Source organism: Schistocerca serialis, chromosome 1 (assembly GCF_023864345.2).
Source record: "Schistocerca serialis cubense isolate TAMUIC-IGC-003099 chromosome 1, iqSchSeri2.2, whole genome shotgun sequence".
NCBI lineage: Eukaryota > Metazoa > Arthropoda > Insecta > Orthoptera > Acrididae > Schistocerca > Schistocerca serialis.
In genome coordinates this window covers 598,151,979-598,177,389 of record NC_064638.1, presented here as the reverse complement: position 1 = coordinate 598,177,389, position 25,411 = coordinate 598,151,979, and the positions used below count along the sequence as shown (strand labels likewise).

The 25,411-nt window shown below is 44.1% G+C and overlaps 1 protein-coding gene across 1 annotated transcript in view; it reads left to right on the top strand.

The window, feature by feature from the left end:
• Positions 1-2,008: 2,008 nt before the first annotated feature.
• Positions 2,009-25,411, top strand: part of LOC126418209 (uncharacterized) — a 120,923-nt gene continuing 97,520 nt past the window's right edge. Inside the window, exons 1-2 of the mRNA XM_050085179.1 lie at positions 2,009-2,141; positions 18,472-18,749. Of these exons, the coding sequence (XP_049941136.1) occupies positions 2,009-2,141; positions 18,472-18,749 (411 nt within the window). The remainder of the gene's footprint in view (positions 2,142-18,471; positions 18,750-25,411) is intronic.

The window sequence follows — 25,411 nt, the reverse complement described above, 5'->3', positions numbered from 1 at the left end:
ATGGCAATGGCCATGTTAACCCGCTTAGCTAGGGGAAAGTGAAAAGTGAACTCAATATAAGGCTTCAGAAAAAAAAGCTTCTAGTGTCGCGTCCAGCAAGTGGTCAAGATGCTCAATGACATTGGAGAGTGGAGAATGTCCATCCAGTCAGCTAATATGGAGATGGCTAATTAGAAGTTTGAAAGAGTTACAGAACTCGGTCGGGAAATAATCGAATAAAGACAAGAGTAGAATAGCTATAATCTTTAATTGCTCGTCTCAGCAAGAATTGGATAACGACTTGTATGAAAGCACGCTATTCCGGATTGCAAAATCCCATGGAGTGATGAATGTGGCTAAGTATGAGCGCGAGCAGAGCCAGAGCGAATACTTAAGTCCAGGCCCCGGGCCTGACCCCCCTTGACTGCTGTCAGTATGGAACTCCCTTCGACTTTGCATGTCTATATTTATATTTCACTGAACCACCACAGGGCTCTCCCCGCCTGACTTCTAGTATGGCTGAATGATATTTTGAAATACAGCTTTTGTCGTTTATATAAGTGATGTTTGTTTGTATGGTATCGATAGCTACGATGCCACGGCGTAGGTGCAAGTTCGTACGTTGGCACTACGACACCGACACAGACGACAGCGCCCTCTAGGAGGCGCTGTGCAGCTCTACGAGCGTCGCTCCAGATTCAGCGCATTTGATTCCGAACCGACGGCCAATCAACTTAGCTTCTACTTCAAAGGGGGCTAGCCATTACATGTAACTTTTTAACTTGATGTACAGCTTCGCATCTAAGTGCTCATATCACCCAAAGTTAAGTAAAACCACTTTAAATTGCAGTACCAAGTGTTCTACCTCACCTGCTCCTACTAGCACCTTACATTCGGCCTACCCTTCAGTTTTCAGGAGCAGACTCGCGCGCCGGCTTCCAGGCGGGATACAAAGGTATGTACGACTGTTTTGTCTGTAGCTGTTATGCCCTAAATTGTCTGGTTAGTATTGAGATCGGTCTCTTGTCTTAAGCACTGGGGTATTGTGTTCCTAGGTGGTGAATTAGATGATGTGTCGATGTAGCAGTTTTCTCATAGAGTTTTTCTGATTTTCTTTTAATGTAAATGTACATTGATGGTTCTTATAAGAGGTCCTTAATGTGTGTGTTTGGCGTGAACGGTCTGCACCGGCGATGACGCGTAGAATTCTGTTTTGGAGTCTCTGAAGTTTCTGTAGATGTCGGCCTACTGCCATAGACCGAACTTCTGATCCGTTAAAAATACTTGGGAGGATAACCGACCTGTATAATGTTAATGTCATGTCCATGCTAAGTCCTCCACCGTCTAGCAACGGGGTATAGTTGGACAAAAGGAGTGCCACCTCTGCTCCTGGATCTATCTGCTTCGCGAAGGTTAGGCTAGAGAAATCAGTCAATTTGGGGATGTCAGCTTTCTTGTGAACATAACTGCTACGGATATCTCTGGATTTATCCTTATTTTCCATATGTTGCACCATTTCACAATTTTGTCCAGGTGCTAGCATTTGATTGCTATTGCTAGCATAGTTTCCCACTAATACGGCATGCACATCTGACCAAGTTACGGTTAGATCTCTGACTAATAATTTGCTACGGGCTGAGCCCATTATTTTACTTTTAACTAATTTGAAAGGGTATCTTGCTATTCTGGGCCTATAAGTTAAAACTCAAGACCACAATTATCAAGGAACTCAAATGATTATCAAATTATTATGTATTAATTTGACACATCGTTGGAATTCTCACTGCTGCCGTTGCTTTTGTGTGCCGTCTGCTCCCCGCCGTCTCATATAGGCTGCCCGCAAGATGAGACACAGGTCCGTGAGATGACGCAGGGTGACTCACGGTGAGTTTTTGCGAACCACACAACTGTATGGTCCTGCGCAGCGTGACGTGACGCAGTTCCTGCGCTTGGTGATCCTGCGGACCATAGTCTCCTGTACGCAGTTTACTGCGAGGCTCACGGTGGTTCTGGCTGTTGGTAGTTCGAAATGGGGGAAAAGCTGATCGAAACCGTACGTGTTCGCAAAGTTCTGTGTGATACAAGCCATGAAGATTACTTGAAAACGAAGCTGAAAGCTGAGAAGTGGGAGAAAGTGGCCAAGGAAACGGACATACGAAATGGTAAGATGCATTGTAATTTGTTGTTAACATTCTACATTGACATTGTTAAAACTCTGTGGCAAATTTTCGTGATGTGCTCTGTCCTGGTTAAATGTTTATCAAAAAAGATGCCTAGGTTCCTTACAATATCATTCCTTACCAGCGTGTAGCCCTCCATATCTACCAGTGAAAATGGAATAGATGGATTTAACCACGTCTTTGATATCCATATAGAATCGAAACTGTCGTCAGAGTAGATTTCTCATATACACTCCTGGAAATTGAAATAAGAACACCGTGAATTCATTGTCCCAGGAAGGGGAAACTTTATTGACACATTCCTGGGGTCAGATACATCACATGATCACACTGACAGAACCACAGGCACATAGACACAGGCAACAGAGCACGCACAATGTCGGCACTAGTACAGTGTATATCCACCTTTCGCAGCAATGCAGGCTGCTATTCTCCCATGGAGCCGATCGTAGAGATGCTGGATGTAGTCCTGTGGAACGGCTTGCCATGCCATTTCCACCTGGCGCCTCAGTTGGACCAGCGTTCGTGCTGGACGTGTAGACTGCGTGAGACGACGCTTCATCCAGTCCCAAACATGCTCAATGGGGGACAGATCCGGAGATCTTGCTGGCCAGGGTAGTTGACTTACACCTTCTAGATCACGTTGGGTGGCACGGGATACATGCGGATGTGCATTGTCCTGTTGGAACAGCAAGTTCCCTTGCCGGTCTAGGAATGGTAGAACGATGGGTTCGATGACGGTTTGGATGTACCGTGCACTATTCAGTGTCCCCTCGACGATCACCAGTGGTGTACGGCCAGTGTAGGAGATCGCTCCCCACACCATGATGCCGGGTGTTGGCCCTGTGTGCCTCGGTCGTATGCAGTCCTGATTGTGGCGCTCACCTGCATGGCGCCAAACACGCATACGACCATCATTGGCACCAAGGCAGAAGCGACTCTGATCGCTGAAGACGACACGTCTCCATTCGTCCCTCCATTCACGCCTGTCGCGACACCACTGGAGGCGGGCTGCACGATGTTGGGGCGTGAGCGGAAGACGGCCTAACGGTGTGCGGGACCGTAGCCCAGCTTCATGGAGACGGTTGCGAATGGTCCTCGCCGATACCCCAGGAGCAACAGTGTCCCTAATTTGCTGGGAAGTGGCGGTGCGGTCCCCTACGGCACTGCGTAGGATCCTACGGTCTTGGCGTGCATCCGTGCGTCGCTGCGGTCCGGTCCCAGGTCGACGGGCACGTGCACCTTCCGCCGACCACTGGCGACAACATCGATGTACTGTGGAGACCTCACGCCCCACGTGTTGAGCAATTCGGCGGTACGTCCACCCGGCCTCCCGCATGCCCACTATACGCCCTCGCTCAAAGTCCGTCAACTGCACATACGGTTCACGTCCACGCTGTCGCGGCATGCTACCAGTGTTAAAGACTGCGATGGAGCTCCGTATGCCACGGCAAACTGGCTGACACTGACGGCGGCGGTGCACAAATGCTGCGCAGCTAGCGCCATTCGACGGCCAACACCGCGGTTCCTGGTGTGTCCGCTGTGCCGTGCGTGTGATCATTGCTTGTACAGCCCTCTCGCAGTGTCCGGAGCAAGTATGGTGGGTCTGACACACCGGTGTCAATGTGTTCTTTTTTCCATTTCCAGGAGTGTATTAAGAGAATGACACAAAGTTCTATGAGCGCTGTTTAAATTGATTTGTTGTTAGATAGCCCTGATGACTAAATAGTTTCTGTTAATTGATGATGAAATTTGCCCACTTCTCGCAATATATACAGTAGCCCTGGCGACAGCAAGGGCTTTTCTCACCAGCTACTCTCCCCTTCTGACTCATGTCATATGGTCCTCCTCGGGCCTTCTTCGGCCTGAGAACCTGTAGCCAGCCACTCTTACCAAACTTTGTTAAACATGTAAAAAACAAAATTTAATAAAACTCTCTCCCACATAACGGCTTACAACCACGTCAGTCAACAATTAAAGCTCCGGTATCCTTCAAACCATTGTATCAACAAACAAAACGATAACAGTCCCGATTAGGTGAAAACAATAGCACTGAAATCTTAAACGACACCGCTGTCATGTTTAAAAAAAATAGCAATCGGCTTTTTTGTATCTCGGATTATTCTTTATTATTGCTCAATATTTGCAAGGACACATTTAAAAACAACTGTTGGCGAGTGGAATCAGGCGTCTTGTAGCGTATCACTTATCAGGAAATGAAAGAAAGCCGAAAAGAAGGGATTCCATGCTATGCGCAAACGCTTCTGGGGAAAAAAAAGACATTGTTTAGAGGTCAGAAATGTTAACTTCTATCTCAGTGTTATAATAGTTCTCTACTTTTTATAAAGGCAAGTGAGAAATATTCATTTTATTTTTATCAAACTAAAAATTTTGTGTGTGCGGCATGTCTGTGGTTGCTCCAGCACTGGCACATCCACGTAGTCGGCGCACATGCTGTACAGTCGTTACACTGGGGCAGTAGGTACTGTGTGTTTACGTGGCCCACTTGTAGCAGGCCTAGCGATATGAAAGGGATGTCCATGGATCAGGTTTGGAAATTGGTGGTGTTAGTGTGAGGTGGTTTAATTTGCAGGCTGTACGGGATGGTTTATAATAACATTTTTCGGGTAAATCAATTAAAATTTTTAATTAATATTGATCCCAACATAAGGACTTTTATTGCAATTAACATGTACCAATGTATTGTTTCGCAAAATAGAAGCATGACATAAATGTTATGAATTAATTTATGTATTTGAAATATTATGTCGTAGCTGTATGGATATTCTTAGTTTCTCAGTACTTTCCTTTCTAAACCCCTTCCCTTAGCCAAGGAACCATTCCTGTGGTGTTAAAGTATGTAGTGAAGTTCTATCGAATTTGAAAGCTTTCTGTGAACTTCGTGTTACATTTGCTTGTAATAATGGTCGCATTTGATCCTCCGGCATATCCTCCATTGTGGCGTCTCCACTTATTTCAGCTTTAGAAGTAATTAAATAGTTGTGCAACACACAAGCTGCCTTCACAACACTGATAACACTAGCTACTTTAATTTCAAATGGTGCTCGAAAAACCCGAAAACGCGAAGCAAGTATACCAAAACCGCACACTGCGGTTTGGCGTGCTCTTGACAGTCTATAGTTGAACACTTTGTTTTCATAATTGTCACTGACGCTTTGTTTTGGACAAGGTCGCATCAAATTCTCACACAAAGGGAATGCCTCATCGCCTACAAATACGAAAGGCATTGCCTCCTGTATTGGAGATAGTGCTGCAGGTGACGGAAGCTGTAAAGTGCGTTTCATCGTTCTTTTCGCCAAATCGCTTGTATTGAAAATGCTTCCATCACTAAACCTCCCTTGTGACCCAACATCAATAGTAATGAATTTATACTCGTAGTCTACGGTAGCCACTAGCACGATGGAGAAAGTGCGTTTATAATTGCAATAGGAGGATCCAGTTTTACTAGGTTTTCTTATTACTACGTGTTTCCCATCAATGGCGCCTACGCAGTGTGGAAATTGTCATCTTCGTTGGAAACCAGCTGCGATTGATTCCCATTGTTCTTTTGTGGGTTCTGTCATAGATATTGGTTGCATTACTTTCCATACAGCTTGAGATGCATCTGATACGGTGTTAGAGACCCTTCGTTCTCCCATTCTGTAGCTGTATGCAATAGTTCTGTATGTGTTTCCTGTCGCCAAATACCTAGAACATAAAAAAAAAATTAAAAAAGGAGTGATAGATTTGTAGCTGTATTTGTTTATTTTTTTAACTAAAAAGTGAATAATTGACATAGCGAAATTCTCTTTTGACACCGTTGTTGCAGCTGTCGAAGCGAAAGCGTTGTGGGAGAAATTGAGACATTCGCTGAGAGATGCTCTCAGAAGACAGCAAAAATCCATGAAAAGTGGGGCACCGGCTGAATCGGTTAAAGAATGGAAATTTCAAAAGCAGATGGGATTTCTACAACCATATATGGCCAATAAAACACGAGAAGGGGACCTAAACGAATACACTGATGATAACGAAACATCACAAAATTGTCACTGATAGTGCAACTGATGTAGTCGACGAGGGTGAGGAATCACTCAACATGCAGCAGGTAATCAGAAGTGCTCGGGACGACCTTCAATCACGGGAAAAAAGAGGAGACACTATTGCTGGAATACTCAAACGAAACATTGAACAACATGAAGAACGAAGAAGATTGAGACGAGAAGAAATCTGTTGGCACAAACGAGTGCTCCAAGTGATCCTCTGTACCACCTCTTCATGTCAGTGTACCAGATGACCAGATGCATGCCTCTGTCATCTCACTATGTCATCAGAAATGATATTTTCCGTGTGGTTACAGAAATGGAGGCCTCGTTGCTGAACCTCCCTTGTGACCCAACATCAATAGTAATGAATTTATACTCGTAGTCTACGGTAGCCACTAGCACGATGGAGAAAGTGCGTTTATAATTGCAATAGGAGGATCCAGTTTTACTAGGTTTTCTTATTACTACGTGTTTCCCATCAATGGCGCCTACGCAGTGTGGAAATTGTCATCTTCTGTGAGAACTCCACAGTCCAACACAGTTCAGCGGCCATCATATCACGAGTTGTCCCCGTACAGTAACCAATCCCCCAGTCCGTCCTACTCTAGTTCAACTCCATCCCATTCTTTACATTCCAACAGTCCATCGCTTACTACACAAGATGATTGTGAGTTTCAACAAAGCACTTCAACTACGGCCTTAAATCGGCGTGATTTGCTCACACTTATTAATGATTTCTCTGAAAACTGAATGTTAGTAACAATTTTGCTATTTACATTTGCTGTACAGACGGTATTTGTGTGTTATTACAGAATATTTTGGCCATTTGAATATTACGTTTATTCAATAAAGAGTTTTCTATGAACGCTAAACTGTTAACCTGTGCCATTGGTGATGGCAATATTATATTGCATGCAGAAGTATAGGCTACTAGCGGACCCGGCTATACTTCCGCAGTTGCTAAATATGGATAGGAAATGTTTACATCCTACACTATCGTCAATGGTTTCGACTGGGCGTTATAGATCAATCACTGTCAATCAGGACAGTGCCTTTTATATCATATAAAGACCTCACATGTTCTCAAATCAATGAAAACAATTAATCCAGGGAATAGGTACTTCAGAAAGTTCGAGGAAGCTAGAAATATGCTTTTATATTTATATATTAAAAAAATTAAGCCATTGTATTCACATAAAGACTAATATATATATATATATATATATATATATATATATATATATATATATATAGCTGTAATATATGAATTTATACAAATTTTATAACAGGGACACATTGTTACGAAAAATCGTGAAAAATTACATGTATATAGGTTATATATAATATATTAAAGAAATAGGTACCTAAAAAAAACGTCCTGTATTAGAATGCAACGTTGTGCCAAAATTTCGAAGCAATCGGTCAAGAGCTTTCGGAGGTTAGTGGCTATACACAAACCAATAGATCATTTTTATACATAGAGACATATGTTAATCATCGTAGCTTACCTTAAAAACACAGCTAGTTTCTTCTTGGTTCCAATCGACCTTGTAGCGTTGCATCCCTGTCTGTCAATTTCATTCTTGATGAGACCATGCACTTCTTGGAATTGATCACGGTTTAATCTAAAATAGTTCGTGAATTTTTCATCATCAAATTCCTTAATGAGATTTTCACTCTGCAGCGGAGTGTGCGCTGATATGAAACTTTCTGGCAGATTAAAACTGTGTGCCGGACCGAGACTCGAACTCGGGACCTTTGCCTTTTGCGGGCAAGTACTCTACCAACTGAGCTACCCAAGCACGACTGACGCCCCGTCCTTACATCTTTATTTCTGCCAGTACCTCGCCTCCTACCTCCCAACACGATGACCCGACCGTGCTGTCCCGACCTACTTCGACACAGAAGGCGATCGACTAATATCATGGCAGTAATTTCTCCAGGTCTCTCTCCCTTTTCAAAATATCTGGTCTTGCACGCCACCAATCGCTAGCCACTAAAATTGCTGTTGTCTACGTCGGTGGCTGCGCGGTCAGCTCGGTGGATTGCTACCAGGAAGGCCATGAGTTCGATTCCCGGCCTGTTTTCTCCGCTCGGGGACTGGGTGTTGCGTTTCTATATTTTCGTACCGTCATAACTGACACTCGAGTATTGAGCTGGCTGCATGGGCACGTCCCAAAAGTCAATGAAAAAAGACTGATGAATTCTGGCATGTCATGGTAACGCGAGGTCAGATCGGCAAGATGCTCGGCTTGGTTAGGGCTGTTTCAGTTCTAAATCTTATAGGTTACAGCCATTGTTGCTCCCAAAGGTGGCAGGCCTGTAACTCACTTTCACACTTTGTCTATCCCCAAATCGTCTGAAAATTTAATCACTTATTGTTCCTCATATTATGTGTATGCACAGTACTTAAAATTATCGTTTCCGGTATTGCAATGTTAATGGCCAACAGTGTGCATAAACGACGGACAGCGTTTATATCTCCCGGAGATGGCTCGCTAATGACGCAGAGATAATTTTTTAGCAAATTATAGCTAGATCATAGTTGACTTGAAGATTATCAGCACTTAAAGCAAGTTCATCTGCATCTACGTCTACCTCTACATCTACACACATCCCCTGCAAGCCACCACGCAGTGCATGGCGGAGGGTACCTTGTCCTATTACTATAGCCCGATTAAAATTACTTGACAGTTGACATGTCACTCGCCGCTGCAGTATTGCCACATCGGCTGTCGGCTACCGCTCCATTATAGAAGACACATAAACACGGCAGGTCAATTCCCAAACGCTGTCAATGTGTAACGCGGAACAATGTTACAAGTGCCCGCCACGAGTCACGTCGGAAACGCGAGATACTCTGGCGATAGCTGATTTTAAGTGACAACGACTGAACTGCGGCAGTCGACACGTCTTGTAGCTCTGAATTTAAATTCATGTCCTAAGCTACCCACAACCTCGTGACGTGCAGTGTATCCCAGAAAAACTGCGATCAACAATTTGCGGTAGAACTAAAACCACGACAGCTTTGTTCACGACGATTAAAGCCAACCTCAACAAGCAAACTCAAAAAGAAAAAATTAAATTTCAGCGATCAAAGCAAACCGATCATTGATTACCTGAAAATATCCTTACCTTGGCTACACGAGCTGCCTTACTACCAACTGATGAGCAATCTTCGTTGGCACTTTGTTGCAGATTAAAGGCGACACACACATATTCCAAACGAAAAAAGTGTGGTAGGAAGAAAAATAAGAGCAAATAAAAAGACAACACAGTGATGAAAATTGCGCGACAAAGAACTAGAAACAGAAAGAATAAATTTAAGCGATTTAACTGATTAAGAATAATACTTATACTCTTTCGATTAAATTTAGAAATAAAAAACATTCGCTACATTTGACGAGATCTGATGACCTTCATGTCAGATTTATACGCTAATGATTGTGCTATGCCATAGCACTATCTTTACTACTTATATTTATGAATGTGGAGACCCATTCGCAACGCTGAATTGCAGCCTTCAGAAATTCACCTTCACAGAATGTAGTGCGAAGGTTATCTAATGTACTATAAATACATAAAACTGCAACCAGTCATTTTTTTGTTGTTGAAATAGTCACTCATTATTCCATGAACTTTTCAGGCTCATCCTCAGATGGTTTTTTAAGGAAGTTACATATCTATGCAAGTATAATGCTGGATACTAGCTGTGCAACAAGATGGCAAATGCTTTAATGCACCGCCATGAGTATTGTTTATCTGTCGACACTCATGGCGATACATTAAAGCATGTTCCACCTTATTATCACGGAGGCAGCACCCAGCGTTGTGCTTGAAAAATCTATGTAACTGCCGGAAAACTATCTGAAGATGAGCCTAAAAAGTTTCGAAAGCAGGTTCATATAATAATAAATAACTATTTCAAAAAAGGGACTGTTTGCAGTTCTATGTTTTTACATTGAATAAACAGTCACGGGTTCTAAAACATCCGTAATGGATAAGCTTAATCCTATCTAATGTATCTCTGTGATTATGATAACTGTTTATGTGATGCTGAATAGCGTCTTGTGTCTAAGCATCCAGCAATGTATGGTTAGTGTTGTGTATGAAACTTGCGTTTTTCATTAGCATCGTTGTGAGTGTTGTTTTGTTTTTGTTGTGGTTATTACATATGATGAAATACGAAACAAAAGTGTCAGACCCATGATTCGGGATCCAAACACACCAAGAAAGAATGCCGGACAAGGAACTGAAAGTGAACTGACAAACTGCTGTCGCAATTTGGCAAAGACGAGCGATTCAGGCGTGACATTGAGCGCTCTAATTGGAGGAAATCAGCTCCAATGCGAAATATGTCAACTATTAAATAGTTTTAATACAGCTATAGTCATTCCCTTTCCTCTTCAACTAGCAAATGGAGCAAGGGAGAAAAGACTGACTATATGCCTCTGTACGGGCCCTAATTTCTCTTGTCCTTGCGATCCGTACGTGAAATGTACGTTGGAGGCACTAGAATCGTTCTGCAGTCAGCTGCAATTGACTGTTGTCTGAAGTTTCTCAGCAGTGTTTTGCTACACTTTCCTAGAACTCTGCCAATAAAACGAAGTCAACCATTCGTCTTCTGCGCTACTGACGTTACGTGCTTGTTCTATATTATGTCGGTTTGCAATGTTACGTCTCGATACTAAAAGGCGTGACTGTGTTAAGCAACACAACACTAATACTTCATTCGAAAATTACATGACTGTTTTTCCTACTCATCTGCAATATCTAGCATTTTTAGTTTTGAAAGATATAACCGCCATTTGACTGTGCAACAGGTTTTATTCCACAATCTAGATTTCGGCCTTGGGCCATTATCGAGTGTTTCAAGTATCAAAAATAGTTAGTCTTGAGTAGAACATAAGTCATCATCAAAATACATATCTCCGGTTATGTAAATTATTTTCTACTATTACAGTAAGTTGTCATTCACCGCACCAAATAGTAATTTGTATAAGTCTTCTTCTATGGTCCTACAGTCATTTAACGATGACACAATACCCATTCACCGCACCAAACAGTAATTTGTATAAGTCTTCTTCAATGGTCCTACAGTCATTTAACGATGACACAATACAGCGTCATCACCAACCACACGCACATTGCTGCTTACAGGACAATCACATAAAACCATCTTCTTTGAAACTAGAGATATTGTTTTTGTGCATGTTCATAAAAAATATTTTTTGAAGTTATTTACATTTATATGCAATTATTATAGAATGTTAGTTACGTTGGATGAGGTGTAAAGAAAAGCGTCCTTATAATGTGCTCCATACTTGTATCTACATCAGCCGTCGGTTCACAATTACGATGTGCGAACATGCGTATTATAACACGGATTTTATATAATCTACCCGAGTCTGACAGTATGTGTGATGCAACCTCTTCACCATTTCTTTTTTGACGAATCGTGTTAGCTTTCGTTTCTTTATCTACACTGTCGCTCCTCAAAGAGAATAAGAATCTTTGGCAAACAGACTGCTTTAAATTCTGAGGAAGCCTCGTAGTCTTCTAAAAGAACGGTGACACCTGTCGTGTTTCCACAGTACAATAAAGTAATCAGAACGCACTCGTCCGGGTCTCACAGAATGTTTGATTTACTAGAATACATCAACGCTACGTTCGCTTCGCAACAAGTTGCGATCATTTCGATCACGATGTCCTTAACTTGTTCAGTTATCCTGCTCACGGTAGGACACGATCTTAAGACAGTAAATTATGAAAGGTCAGTATGGAAATTTGAAAAGTGATGAAATGCTTCTAACTGTACTATCATTTTTTTTCTTTTATCGACAAATGTCACAGCTGGTGTGTCTTAACAGACAGCAAAATTTAGTTCAACAACTGACGACTACAATACTTACGCGCGGTTTCTCTCTTTTGCAGACTTTGTGCTTATTGCAGTCGTAAAAGTAGTACACTTCGTATGTTGAACTGTCATGGACAACTATGATACTATGCGTATATACACTGAGTTGACAAAAGTCATTGAATATCTCTTAATATCGTGTCGCAGCTTTTTCTTTGTGCGGGGTAGTGCAGCAACTAGACAAGGAATACTCTCGACAAGTCGCTGGAAGTCCCCTACAGAAATACTGAGCGATACTGCCTCTATAGCCGCCCATAATTACGAAAGTGTAGCCTGTGCAGGATGTTGTGCACGAAGTAACCTCTCGATTGCGTCCCATAAATGTTCGATGGAATTCATGTCGGACGATCTGGGTGGCCAAATCATTCGCTCAAATTATTCGGAATGTTGTTCAAACCAATCACGAACAACTGTCATCCATAAGAACGCCAACGTTGTTTGGGAAATGGCTGAAAATGGTCACCAAGTATCCGAACATAACCATTTCCAGTCAATGATCGATTCATTTCGACCAGAGGACCCAGTTCATTCCATGTAAATACAGCCCATTCCATTATGGAACCTCCACCAGCTTGCACCCTGCTTTGTTGACAACTTGGCTTTGTGAAATCTGTGCTTCACTCGAACGCCACCGTAAGTCGGAACTTATATGATCAGGCCACAGTTTTCCATTCGTCTACGATCCAGCCGATATGGTCACGAGTCCAGGAGAGGCGCTGCAGGCTAAGTGCAGTTAGCAAAGACACTCGCGTCGGTCTTCTGGTGCTGTAGCCCATTAACTCCAAATTTCACCACTCTCTCCTAACGGATACGTTCGTCGTGCAACCCAAATTGATTTCTGCCGTTATTTCACGCATTGTTGCTTGTCTGTCAGCAATGACAACTCTACGCAGACGCCGGTGCTCTCGGTCGTTAAGTGAAAGCCGTCGGCTCCTGCGTTGTCGATAGTGGGAGGTAATGCCTGAAATCTGCTATTCTTGGCACACTCTTTAACACAGTGGATCTCGGGATATTGAATTTCCTAACTATTTCCGAACTGAAGAGTTCCATGTGTCAAGCTCCAACTACCAGCCTGCGTTCAGACTGTTAATTACCGTCGTGCGGCCATAATCACGTCGGAAATCTTTTTACATGAATTTCCTGAGTAGAAATGACAGCTCCGCCTATGCACTGCGCTTTTATACCCTGTGTACGCGATACTGCCACCATATTGATATGTGCATATCTCTTCCCATGGCTTTTGTCACCTCAATGTATGTTTTTTAAACCATCAGCCTTTTGCCTGGGTTAAAGCCTTTAGCCATCTGCCCCTAGCATGTGTTCACCTCTTCATATTGACAGATCTGCTATTTTCAACATTTACGACAAATTATTTTACGTATTATAATCCCTATACGTTTCTACAAGTTTCCCTAAAAAATTATACTTTATTACTTCTGCAACAGCTGAAACGGCGTTTATGGAAATTAAATTTTTGAGATTAGAGGATGCTTCAGGAAGGCATAATGGAAGAATAATTACGAGCACAGCATGTGTTACATCGTCATGTTTCTGGTCCTCGGCGTCTATAAACAAACTTCATACCATTAATAGCTATTCCCTTTCTAACACCTGCGAGTATTTAACGAAGAGAAAACGACCGTAGGTTTCTTTACTCGTCCTTATCTCTTTTGTATCATTTCCATGGTCTCTGGAAAATATACACAGTACTGCCAGTAGAACTAAATGCTTGATTACCCCAAGTATCGCATAAAGTATTTCAACAAAGTACAGCGAAAAGTTCATTGTTGTCAGCCGTCTGACCTGGTCGCTATGTCGGCTGCGATTTCAAACGGAGAAAACTGAGTTTCGTGCTGTTATTAAACATTTTCATTTGAAAGGTTGCACTGCCACACAGATCAAAACAGAACTCGATGAAGTTCACGTGGACTCTGCACTATCACTGAAAGCCATTTACTTTAGGATTAATGAATTTAAACGTGGTCGGATAAGTATAGACGTCGAACTGAGGGCACCATAAAGGAAAAATTGACAAAATCCATCATACGTTAATGCAAGACCGCCGAAAACAATTCTGAGATTTCTGAGACTAACCATCTCAACTTAGCGAACGCATTATGACCTGCACGTAGAATTAGCTACGAAGAAGCTGTGTGGGATGTGCGCCGCGATTGCTCACAATCGACTAAAAGCGGATCCGGCAAAACATTTCAGCGCAAAATCTGGCGATATTTAATCACAGTCCGCAAGATTTTTCTGCGCCGATTTGTGATTGTTGATGAAATATGGCCCGTTATTTCAAACCAGAGTCAAAACGCCTGTCAAAAAATTGAGAAAGGCTGGTGAAAGTGCAACGAAAAAGGTAAAAACCATTTATCAGCTGGTAAGGTGATGGAAAAACTGTACCAAATTATGCGTAAATTTTGGATCGTTTCAAACTTTCGTTGGCTGAAAAAAGACCAAGGTTGGTAGGCAAAAAAGTGGTTTTTCACAAGCTAAATGCACCATCACATACGTCAACTATAACAATGGCGAAAGTGCATAAATTGGGCTTTGAATGGTTCCGCATCCACCATATTCACAAGGCTTAGCCCAAGTGACTTCTTCCTGTAACGTAACTTGAAACTTTGGTTGGTTGGGAAGAAATTTTCATCAAATGAGGAAGTGATAGAATCAACGAGTGTTTTGCAGAGCCTAACAGAACCCATTTTTCGGCAAGGATGAAATAACTGGAGGGTCACTGGATCAATTGTACATGCTTCAAAGGGGACTATGTTGAGTAGTAAGGAGACTTGTTTACGAAACGACATTTTTATTCAGTTTTTACCAAACTTATCAAATCACCCTTGTATTTATTTCACCAATAGCTGATGCTAACTATGTAAATGAAGGTAAAAAATATCAAATCACCCATAAACTAAAACTTCTATGCATTCTCATGATTTATATACTCGCAATAATAATTATATATCGATCGATATTTAAGTATATTTATTTCAAGCTTTCTAAACAAACTTTAAAAATTAAAAAGTTGAAAAAAGTGCGGTCTATCTTTTTAGCGATGATTTGTCTTAAAGTAAGAAATAAAATAGATAAGAGAAACATTTGACGAGCGTTCGAGTGATGCTCGAAACCATGTACTGCAAATGAGCTGCCGATTGAGAACTTAAAATTCAGTGTTAGAATCCTGTAATTTTAAAGTGTACTGGAGGATACTTGTCTGACGGAATTGCAATCAATGGGCTCCTTAGGTCACCAACGTATAAGCGTTGCAGTTGCTGTACCCGGTTTCGTACATCAAAGCTGCGTCAAATATTTCTTCAGTCTATTTTCTTCTTTTTAGACAAATTATGTAACAAAATATTTTGCCTTTTGTTTTTCAGAACTCGTTTGGTCCCAGAATTATCCCAGCAAATCTGTCTTCCACTGATATTCCTTACTAGTGATTTCACGTGGTCTTTGCCCCTTAGCTTGACGAGGTCATTTAAAACGTAGCACAAGCTTGGATTAGCCAATGACGGGGCAGGAAATCGGATGGCCGGAGGCTTAAAGTAGAGCGTATAGAACTCAGCTCTAGATGGGTGGACGGGGCTTTCATCTCAGCTCCTCCAGAATGAGAGTGTAGTGCGTAACACCGCCACACACAACACTGTAAGAACTACGGCTGGTGGTAATATATCGATACTTTTCAAAAACTATCTACATATACATGCAATATCTTTTTCACCGATATATCGATAATTTACGTCGAATTAGAAATGTTGAGTACCGATAGTTTTATTTTACATTATATTTTTTCACAATTTTCGATAAATATTTGAAGTTGTTCTTTTGAAATTGCAGTAGAACATAATTTTACTTTCACTTTGTCAAGGAGTCTTACTTCCTTTTTGAGCTTTCATCACGTCCAGTCTTTCCTTTGGCAGCATGAAGCAAGTGTAGATGGCACAAAGAAAAAGTCCGATGGCACGGCCAGAGTGGTCGTGCGGTTCTAGGCGCTAAAGTCTGGAACCGCGAGACCGCTACGGTCGCAGGTTCGAATCCTGCCTCGGGCATGGATGTATGTGATGTCTTTAGGTTAGTTAGGTTTAAGTAGTTCTAAGTTCTAGGGGACTAATGACCACAGCAGTTAAGTCCCATAGTGCTCAGAGCCATTTGAACCAAGTGAACCGATGGCACTGTGGGGGCGGCGATGTAAATGAAATTACAAGATACCCGATGTGAAGTAATAGCACATAATTTGATTTGAAAAACAATTTTTAACGCAAGTAGTGTTTTATTCCTTCCATCGACATTCTTCTAAAACAGCAGACGAGTGAGGGGGAATACTGACGTAATTGGCGCATGCTGCTACCAACAGAAACTGCAACGTTTAACATGGTCACGCAATTTTGACAGAACTGTAGGTCGCTGGCGTTTGCAGGAATGAGCCGCGCGGGCTTAGCCGAGCGGTCTAAGGCGCTGCAGTCATGGACTGTGCGTCTGGTCCCTGCGGAGGTTAGAGTCCTCCCTCGAGCATGGGTGTGTGTGTTTGTGCTTAGGATAATTTCGGTCACATAGTGTGTAAGCTTCGGGACTGATGACCTTAGCAGTTAAGTCCCATAAGATTTCACACACATTTGAACATTCTGCAGGAGTGAAAAAACAGGGAAGTTGACATGAAGTGTTCGAGACAAATCCGATGTATGACGAAACAGAACGACGGAGCCATCGGACACCTTTTATTGTGCCACGTATCTGCAGTTACCATTGTTAACAAAGTGGCTTTCGTCATGCATGAATGTGCATAGTTTTCCTTTCAATTCTTGCTCTAAGGGGCATAAGCAGGCTGCTAGCTTCTTGATGTACAGAATATCTACTAATAAACCAATATTTAAATATACAGCTCGAAAACTGGCAGTATATTTACTATGTCCAGCCGATATGTTATTTGGCCGATACGTCGACATCTTTCCCTCAGTGTATCGATACGTCGATACCTTCTTCTAGGCGCGTCAGTCCGGAACCACGCTGCTGCTACGGTCGCAGGTTCGAATCCTGCCTTGGGCATGGATGTGTATGATGTCCTTAAGTTAGTTAGGTTTAAGTTGTTCTAAGTTCTAGGGGACTGATGACCTCAGATGTTGAGTCCCATAGTGCTCAGAGCCATTCGAACCATTTGATACCTTCTTTCGAAATATCTTGGACCGAAAATGATATATTTTTAAATATCGATATATCAGATCCATGATTTTTTTATAAATATCAACAGTCCTAGTAAGAACCTTTGTTGATAGGGCTAGGCGGTGTCTTGCAGTAAGCGGCATTTTTAATGGAAATCATTGCTCACTAGGGCTGTATTTGATGAAGAATTACATATTTACGACTAAGCTTACAGCAATACTGTGTCTGAAATATTAGAATTCGTATCGGTCTTTGATCTCAAGATTTTAAAAAAGAATATTTCATTTGATTACTGGTTTCTATCCATTATGAAAATGTATGTTTTGATAAAATGGAATAATTACCAAAATAGCATTCGCTAGGTAAGAGCATCAGAAAAAAGGTAAAGAATGTAAGAGAAACGATAGGGCATTATCAGCACGATGGAGCCAGAGTAGGTACACTATGCTTACAACTGCAACACAGACAAGGGCTGTGAACGCTAGGCTGAGGCATTATTGTGGCAAACCACTAAAGTGAATTATACTCTATCTTGAATCCTGGTCTTTTATTTGGCGCGCAGCATTCCACCAGATGAGACAACTGCTGGTTTTCCCTATGTCCTACGTCCTACGCCAAATAGTAGTCTTGTTCTGCTAACCACGCATGGTAAGTATTCTTGGAAGAACGAAAATGTAGTGGATATGATTTAGTCATAGCCTAAACTACACCGTCCTGCATAATTAACGGACTCTCTGTAGGGAGTGTAGGAGAATATGACTTAGATGTAGGTTGAAGTTTGCAATGGGAGCTCGATATATGGCAAGATAGCTCGACTGAAATAGCACTGCCCTCGAACGAGAAAGGGCTAGCAACAGAGGTATTTTGGAACCCACTTATTAACTTGCCACAAATACTGTACCTTGTGTTCAAGAAATTACAATTTTACTATGGGGAAGACAGACATATTTGAAACTCGTGCTGTTCAAAAAAGGTGCTGGATTGCACTGCTGGTAAGAACATCGTCCGTGGAGATTTTAAGAGAACCAGAGAGAAGGATCAGACTGAACGGTCATCTGGCTGATGAAGTTGTTCAAATGGCTCCAACGGAAGACAGTTGAACGGAATTCATTCCTTCCTCTATTAACCAATGTCAACGACAAATACTGATGTACTCGTTCGGAAAAATCATCCTGATTGACGTGTTCAGGGCGCAGCCAGGCGGCGAGCACTTTGGAAGACGTCCAGGACCTGGTGAGTCCCAACGCCGCCTTGCTGCGACTGTTGGGGCTGTGGAGCGCGCCGGGCTCTGCTGGTGAAGGCACCAGGGGCGTCGCAGCTTTGGCGCGCGGATGGTTCTGCTGGGTGATGGTGCTGTTCATAGCGGCCACCAGCGCGGGCAAGCTGTGCCTGGACACCCCTGAGGAGCTGACCGCGCTGGCCGACTACGGCTACACTGTGTTTCATTTGTCTGCCGTTACAGTGAAGGTAAGCAGCTTTCTAATAGACTGATGGATAAAGAAAAATGAGCAACCTCCAGCATATTCTCACACGATTAAACTTTCATTCACGTAATATGTAAGTGGTGCACTGTACATGCATGGTAGTCATATGCATATGCAGCTTCGAAATAGTCCGGCAGTTAGGCTTACAGATGATGGTAGACGTTAAATGGATACTTTGAAAAGCATTTCGATAATTTCGGCAGGTTAGAGCCACGTGTAAGAAACAACAAAGGATGATCAGGCTTAACATCTCGTCGACCATATTGGAGACAGATCACAACTTCGGATTGGGGGAGGATGATGAAGGAAGTTGGGTGTGCCTATTGAAAGGAACCCTTCTGAAACACTCCTTCAGCGATTTGAGGAAATCATGGAAACCAAAATATGGATGGTTGGACGGGTATTTGATCTTCCCCTCGTCCCTTAAATATGCTCCCAGTGCCTTACTACTGCGCCACCTCATTCGCTATGAGCCACGTATAGGATATAACTGTTTGGCCTCAGCTGACAACCGAGTGCCACACAGCAATTTAAAGAGCTTTGCTGTAAATAATGGTAATGGAGAGTTGATGGGACGCTGAATGGCTGTATGCAAAACATAGTACATGGAGTGTTCGATTTTTATCCACATTGACAGTTCAACCATAAACCAAGAAATCGAAACTGGATCTCTATTTTCAGATTCTCGCTAATGGCAACTTGGTCAGGATGTGTGCATGCAAACAGTCGTAAGTGCCAAAAACATAGCCATCATACGGCCTACTTTGTTTCCCAATCGCGTGTATCTTATGTCATGTTCATAGACCCTCTTCAGGTTGACAGCCTCCTATTTGCGGCACGGACAAGAAGTCTCTTTCCCTAATCGCGATGGCTCTAATAGTATGGTTATTCTGGCGAAGGCGGAGGTAGAGAATACGAACGTTAGGGTGTTTAACCATCCGCCCGAGGCTGATTACCGTTTCCTCAAGATCGTCCTGCTTTCGTTTGGGGATATACGGCGGAAACGCTGGTCCGCTCAACATCGTTTACAAGTTTATTGCGGAGTTCGATGGTGATCAAACGGAATATTCCTTCTGATTTTCTGGTGTGTGGATGCCGGGTACATATAATTTACACAGGACAAGAATGAGAGTGGACGCCTCCGTACAAACTGCCCGCGTCGTGTTACGGTATTAAAATCCAATTATGAACAACATAAAAGGCTACCTTTAGCGAAACTGGTTCCTCAAGCGACAGCCATTATGACTAACCATGTTTCTGAAGGGCAAGGCAAGCCATTGCGCGGTGGTACTAGTGCATTTCCGTCGTTAGCCTCGCGTCAGGACTTCGCCACTGTGGCTTCCGCGTCGCCACCACCATCACTTCAAAACAACCGTAGACGGACGCAAGGAATCAGACGGCTCCTCTTCGCTTCCCCGCTCCACTGAAAACATCCGGTGCAGGAGGCCTCTCCCCTCCCTGAGTTTAGGCCGAATGATAGCATGTCGGTTGCTGTTCAAGATTCGAAAGCGTCCGACCTGGCTCCCGAGTCCGAGACCGCCGCTTCGGAGTCACGTGAGGACAGACCTGTTCCGGAGCTCCGTACCGTATCGACGGAGTTGCCAGACATGCCTGAGTCTGCAACGCATTCCCACCCTTCTTCTGCCCCCCCCCTCCCCCCGGATGGGGAAAGCGTGCCACAAGCCGCTTCTGATCGAGCCCCGATCGGCCCAAGTTTGCCAGCGGCACATGTGGTGACGGTAAAAAACGTATGGTCAGTTTCCGATTCCGTTGATTCCCAGGAGCTGCACCGCCCGCCTGTTCCTGATACTGAATTTTCGCAGGAGCCCACCCGCCCCACTTTCAAGTTGCTGCATGCGGCAGTCGCTTTCCCGCACTGCCGCAACAAACAACTTTTTCAACTTGAGCGCGCACCATCGTGAAAAAAGAAAGAGGATGGAAGAGAGGGTCCATCTCTTTACAGTCAGATTCATCCGTTGACTCTGCCATAGACTGTTGACGGTCATTTGCAAGTAATCAGCTGTATAGTTTTGGCAATCGGTAGATGCAAGCCTATACCTTTCTTACCTTGAATGAGAACAGAATTAATTCCGAGCTTAGACTTGCGCCGCTGCGACATTTTATTTATGATTCATGTGCAGACGTGATATTGAGAAAAATTTTCTATTCCAGGCTTTTCTACTTTCTTGAATGTGGCTCCTGAACTATCTATTGGTACTGCGTTATTTTACAAAGGGAGTACCACTGACTGATTTCAAAGTTCTTGACAATGGCCGAGAAATAGGCTGCACATTTTGTGACCTTACTTTTGATTCTTCTTGATGCCCCTTCAGGATCTGGTAGTTCTAAAGAACGTGCGCATTTTTACAAAGAGGGTATTGTTTATTTATTTCATAAAACTCCGCTGAAACTTCTGTTAGTTGCAGATTTTAATCATGTTTGCGTCCTGTGGATAAGACCTCTAATTTCAGTTTCAGTAACGAATTAGACGATTTCGTGCGTTCTTTGAAAATACGAGATGTGTAGGCCTATCAATATCCCACTCTCGTCAGGTACACGCACTTTTGAGCTACTCCCAGTAGCCGACTCGATCGATTTTATCTTTCTGACTCTTTATGTGGACAGCTGTTAGCGACAGACGTGATACCAGCTTGTTTCACTGATCACTGTGCCATAGCTGTAACTTTAAATCAAGTGCCGCAATCAGTAAAACTGTATCGCCTCCCCTCGATGTTGTACACATCCCTCCTAAATGACCCTACCCTCGAGATTATCGTTCGAGAAGTTTGGACACGTAGCTTGCGTTTGCAGGACCGTTAATCGTCACTTATGGATTGGTGGCCACTACGCGCCAAACCTTTGCTCCGGAAAGCGTTAATGCGTTACAGCGCTGAGAGGGCGAGGTATCTCCTTGGGACGCAGGAATTTTACTATTCCGCCTTGCAACAACTTTATGATGATGCCAGACAAGCTCCCTTACGGATTATGGATGTCCGCCATGTTAAAGTGAAAGTTGTCAGTTAAAGGGACAACAACTGGAAGGACTCAGGCTGCGATCAAAATCGCGCTCCTTCCTACAGGATGAACTGACCTCCTTATAACACCTTATGCGGTCGCGGACGCGTCGCAAACGAGCATGTTTGACGTCCCTTATTCGCACCAGTGGTCACAGACTGACATCCCAGCGTGACATTTATACAGAGATCTATATTTACCGATCCTTATGATGTCCCTGCTGCTGGTACGATTGTCCCTGATGAGTTTACTCCTCTCCTCGATCGCGTGATTTCTCCCGCATTAAATAATGACTTTCTAAGTGACTTTACTTGCGATGATACAGGGTGTATCAAAAAGACTCATCTGATTTAAAAAATCACAACTATTACGTTATTTGAGATGTGTGCGTGAACAACCTCCTATTGGAAAGGGCAAACTCTCGAGTTTTACGTGGTTTTGTGTGTGTTTAACGTATTTAATGTGTTTTGTGCAGTTTCACGAGAAAAGGTGTACAGTCCATTTTTCTTCGCCGAGAAAACTGTTACATGAAGGACATGTCTCGATATGCTTGAGAACAGTCTTTTCCCACAGTTGGAGACTGATTAGAACGCCTTCATTTACTAACAGAATGGGGCACCGACACACTGGCATCTGGAATTTTTAAATCAAAGGATTACTGAACGATGTATCGCTCGCAATGGATCAAATGATTCAGCCTTACATTACTGGCCTCTAAGGTCATAGGGCACGACTGTGATTATTTCGTGTGTGGGTTCCATTTATGTCCCTCCATCCTTCGATGTCACCAGGGCAGACTTCTTCAGTTTATTGGGCAGCTACCTCCCCCAATTTTGCTACTCAGTGACTTTAATGCCCATCATCCCCTTGCGGTTCTCCCAGGACCTGTCAGAGAGGTGCCCTCTTGGCTTGATCTCCTTAATCAACTCAGGCTCTTTTGCCTTAACACTGGAGCACCCACACTTCTTTCCGACCTTTCGCGCACCTATTCCCATTTGGACCTATCCTTCTGCACTGCCCAGCTTGCCCATAGTCTTCAGTGTCCTGTTCTTCCTGACATAACTCGATCGACCATTTCCCATGTGCTATCCGTTTACTGACTCCTACCCCACCTGCGTGCATACCCAAATGGCAGCTTACTAAGGCTGACTGGTGGCTTTACTCCTCCCGGCGACCCAGTTGTGGTGACCAGGTGGTAAATCTCACAAACGTTATCCTTACTGCTGCAGAACGTTCTACTCCTCACGCTTTCTTTTTACCATGCCTTGTCCCAGTCCCTTGGTGAACTGAGGCATGCCGTGACGCAATCCACGCACGCATCCATCCTCATTCGTGCAAGTGGCTAGATTGAATTGTGTTCAAATTGGGAATTTGTACTGGTGCTGATGACCGCGCAGATGACCGCCCCACATACGAAATATCATCATCATCATCATCGCGGACGGAGACATGCTTTCCACGTTTTTAACCGTCATCCTATGTTGGCAAACTGCATTCGTTATAAACAGATGCATGCAAACTGTCGTCGTGTTCTTTGGGGTAGCAAAAAAGCTAGCTGGATTTTACTCGCTAGTTCTTTTAACAGTTCCACCCCTTCTTACCCCCTGCGGGTCCGGGGGTTAGAATAGGCCCGAGGTCTTCCTGCCTGTCGTAAGAGGCGACTAAAAGGAGTCCATCCCCCTCAAGGGGGTAGTTAGCGCATGCGTCCGGAGACGGACGGTCCCACGACCTATATTTGTAGTCTTTTTGGTTTTTCACTTCTCGTTTCTTCCTTCTTTCGTTCTTTCTTTGTTCTTCTCCATCTCACTGTCTTCCTTACTCTTTCCCTTGCCTTCTTTCCCTTGCCTTCTTTCCCTTGCCTTCTTCTCCTTGCCTTCTTCTCCTTGCCTTCTTCTCCTTGCCTTCTTCTCCTTGCCTTCTCTGGTCTCCGCCTCGGCGTTTGAGACAGTCTGTCCTCTCTCTCCCTCTCTCTCTTCTTTTTCCTCTTCTTCCTTCCTCCCTGTGCGCGCCTGAAGGCCGACCCACGCGTTCGCACGCGTAGCCGGTGACGGGGTAACGCGTAATTCCCCGCCCTGGGTAGACAAATAAGGCACGCACGTACCCCCTGGTGAAGGCCAGGCCCAGGGAGGGGTGATTGCCTGAGCTGATACCTTCTGACCATGCCGATTGGTCCCTCCGTCTGTTTCTCGGGAGGTGTGACCTGAGGTGTAAACATTCACCTAAGGCGGGAGTGCCCTCTGAGAGTGTCCCCATAAAGAAAGAGCGCGCCATCGGAGACGCTGGCAATCATGGGGGATTCCTCCGCAATGGATTTCTCTTCTTCTCTCTCGACTTCTGCCCACAAACGGAAACATGACCAGCCCCCAGTGACAAAAGTACTACCGCCTACCACACAGTTCCTCGTCATTTCTCGATCTGAGGACGGAAAGGATTTTTCCTCTGTCAACCCTCTCGTTATCCAGAAGGGCGTAGATGCCATAGCCGGTACTGTTAAGTCTTGTACGAGGTTGCGTAATGGTACTTTGTTATTAGAAACTGAGAGCGCCTTTCAGGCACAGAAACTGCTTCGAGCCACACTCCTGTACACGTTCTCTGGCCGGGTGGAGGCTCACCGAACTTTGAATTCGTCTCGTGGTGTAGTCTATACTAGATCCCTCGACGGATTGACTGACGAGGAGATTCAGTCTTTCCTCGCTGAGCAGGGCATGAAAAAGGTCAACAATGACCTTGTACCGACCCGGACACTTTTCTTGACCTTTGATAGTGTTAAGCTGCCATCGCGAATCAAAGAGGGCTACGAGGTTATTTCTGTTGGCCCCTATGTCCCGACACCTACGCGCTGCTACCAGTGTCAGCGTTTCAATCACACTCGACAGTCTTGTTCCAATGCGGCTAAATGTGTCACTTGTGGCAGGGATGCCCATGAGGGTGACTGTCCACCTCCATCTCCTTGTTGTGTGAACTGTCAGGGTGACCATGCAGCATCCTCCCGCGACTGTCCCGTCTATAAGGAAGAACGCTGTATCCAAGAAATTCGGGTCAAAGAGAAAGTGTTCACCTCGGCTGCTCGCTGCACCCAGCGGGGAAATACAGTACTGTCCTCGCCTCTCCTCGGACTACCAGGGAGGTGGCAACCCAGACATGCGATCTGACCTTCAGCACCACGGTCGTCCGTTCGGCCAGTGCTAAGATCGCGTGGTCGACGTCTCCTCTTCCTCCCATCACCCCACAGACACCAGCCCCTTCATCAGCTTCTGCTAAGACGAAGACCCAGAAGTCAGATGCATGGGCCTTCAAGAAGGAACCGTCCCGTGCAGACTTCCTACGTACCTCGACCTCCCAGCCTTCGACCGGCACTTCCACCAAACGACCTTCCAAGAAGGCTCATAGGAAGCACAGTTCTCCTTCTCCGCCACGGCGCATTTCTTCTCCTGCGCCACCCAGCGGTTGCCGCCCCAGGCCGTCATCCGTTTCGCCTGGCCGCACTGCTGGTAGCCGAACATCTGGCCGTTCACCGGCGGAGGAAGCTCCCCCTCCCGGCCATCTTACCAAGATGGCCGATGAACCTATAGAACCAATGGACGATCACTGTCCGCCTACTGATAGCGGCGGCAGTGCTCGCTTGAAGCC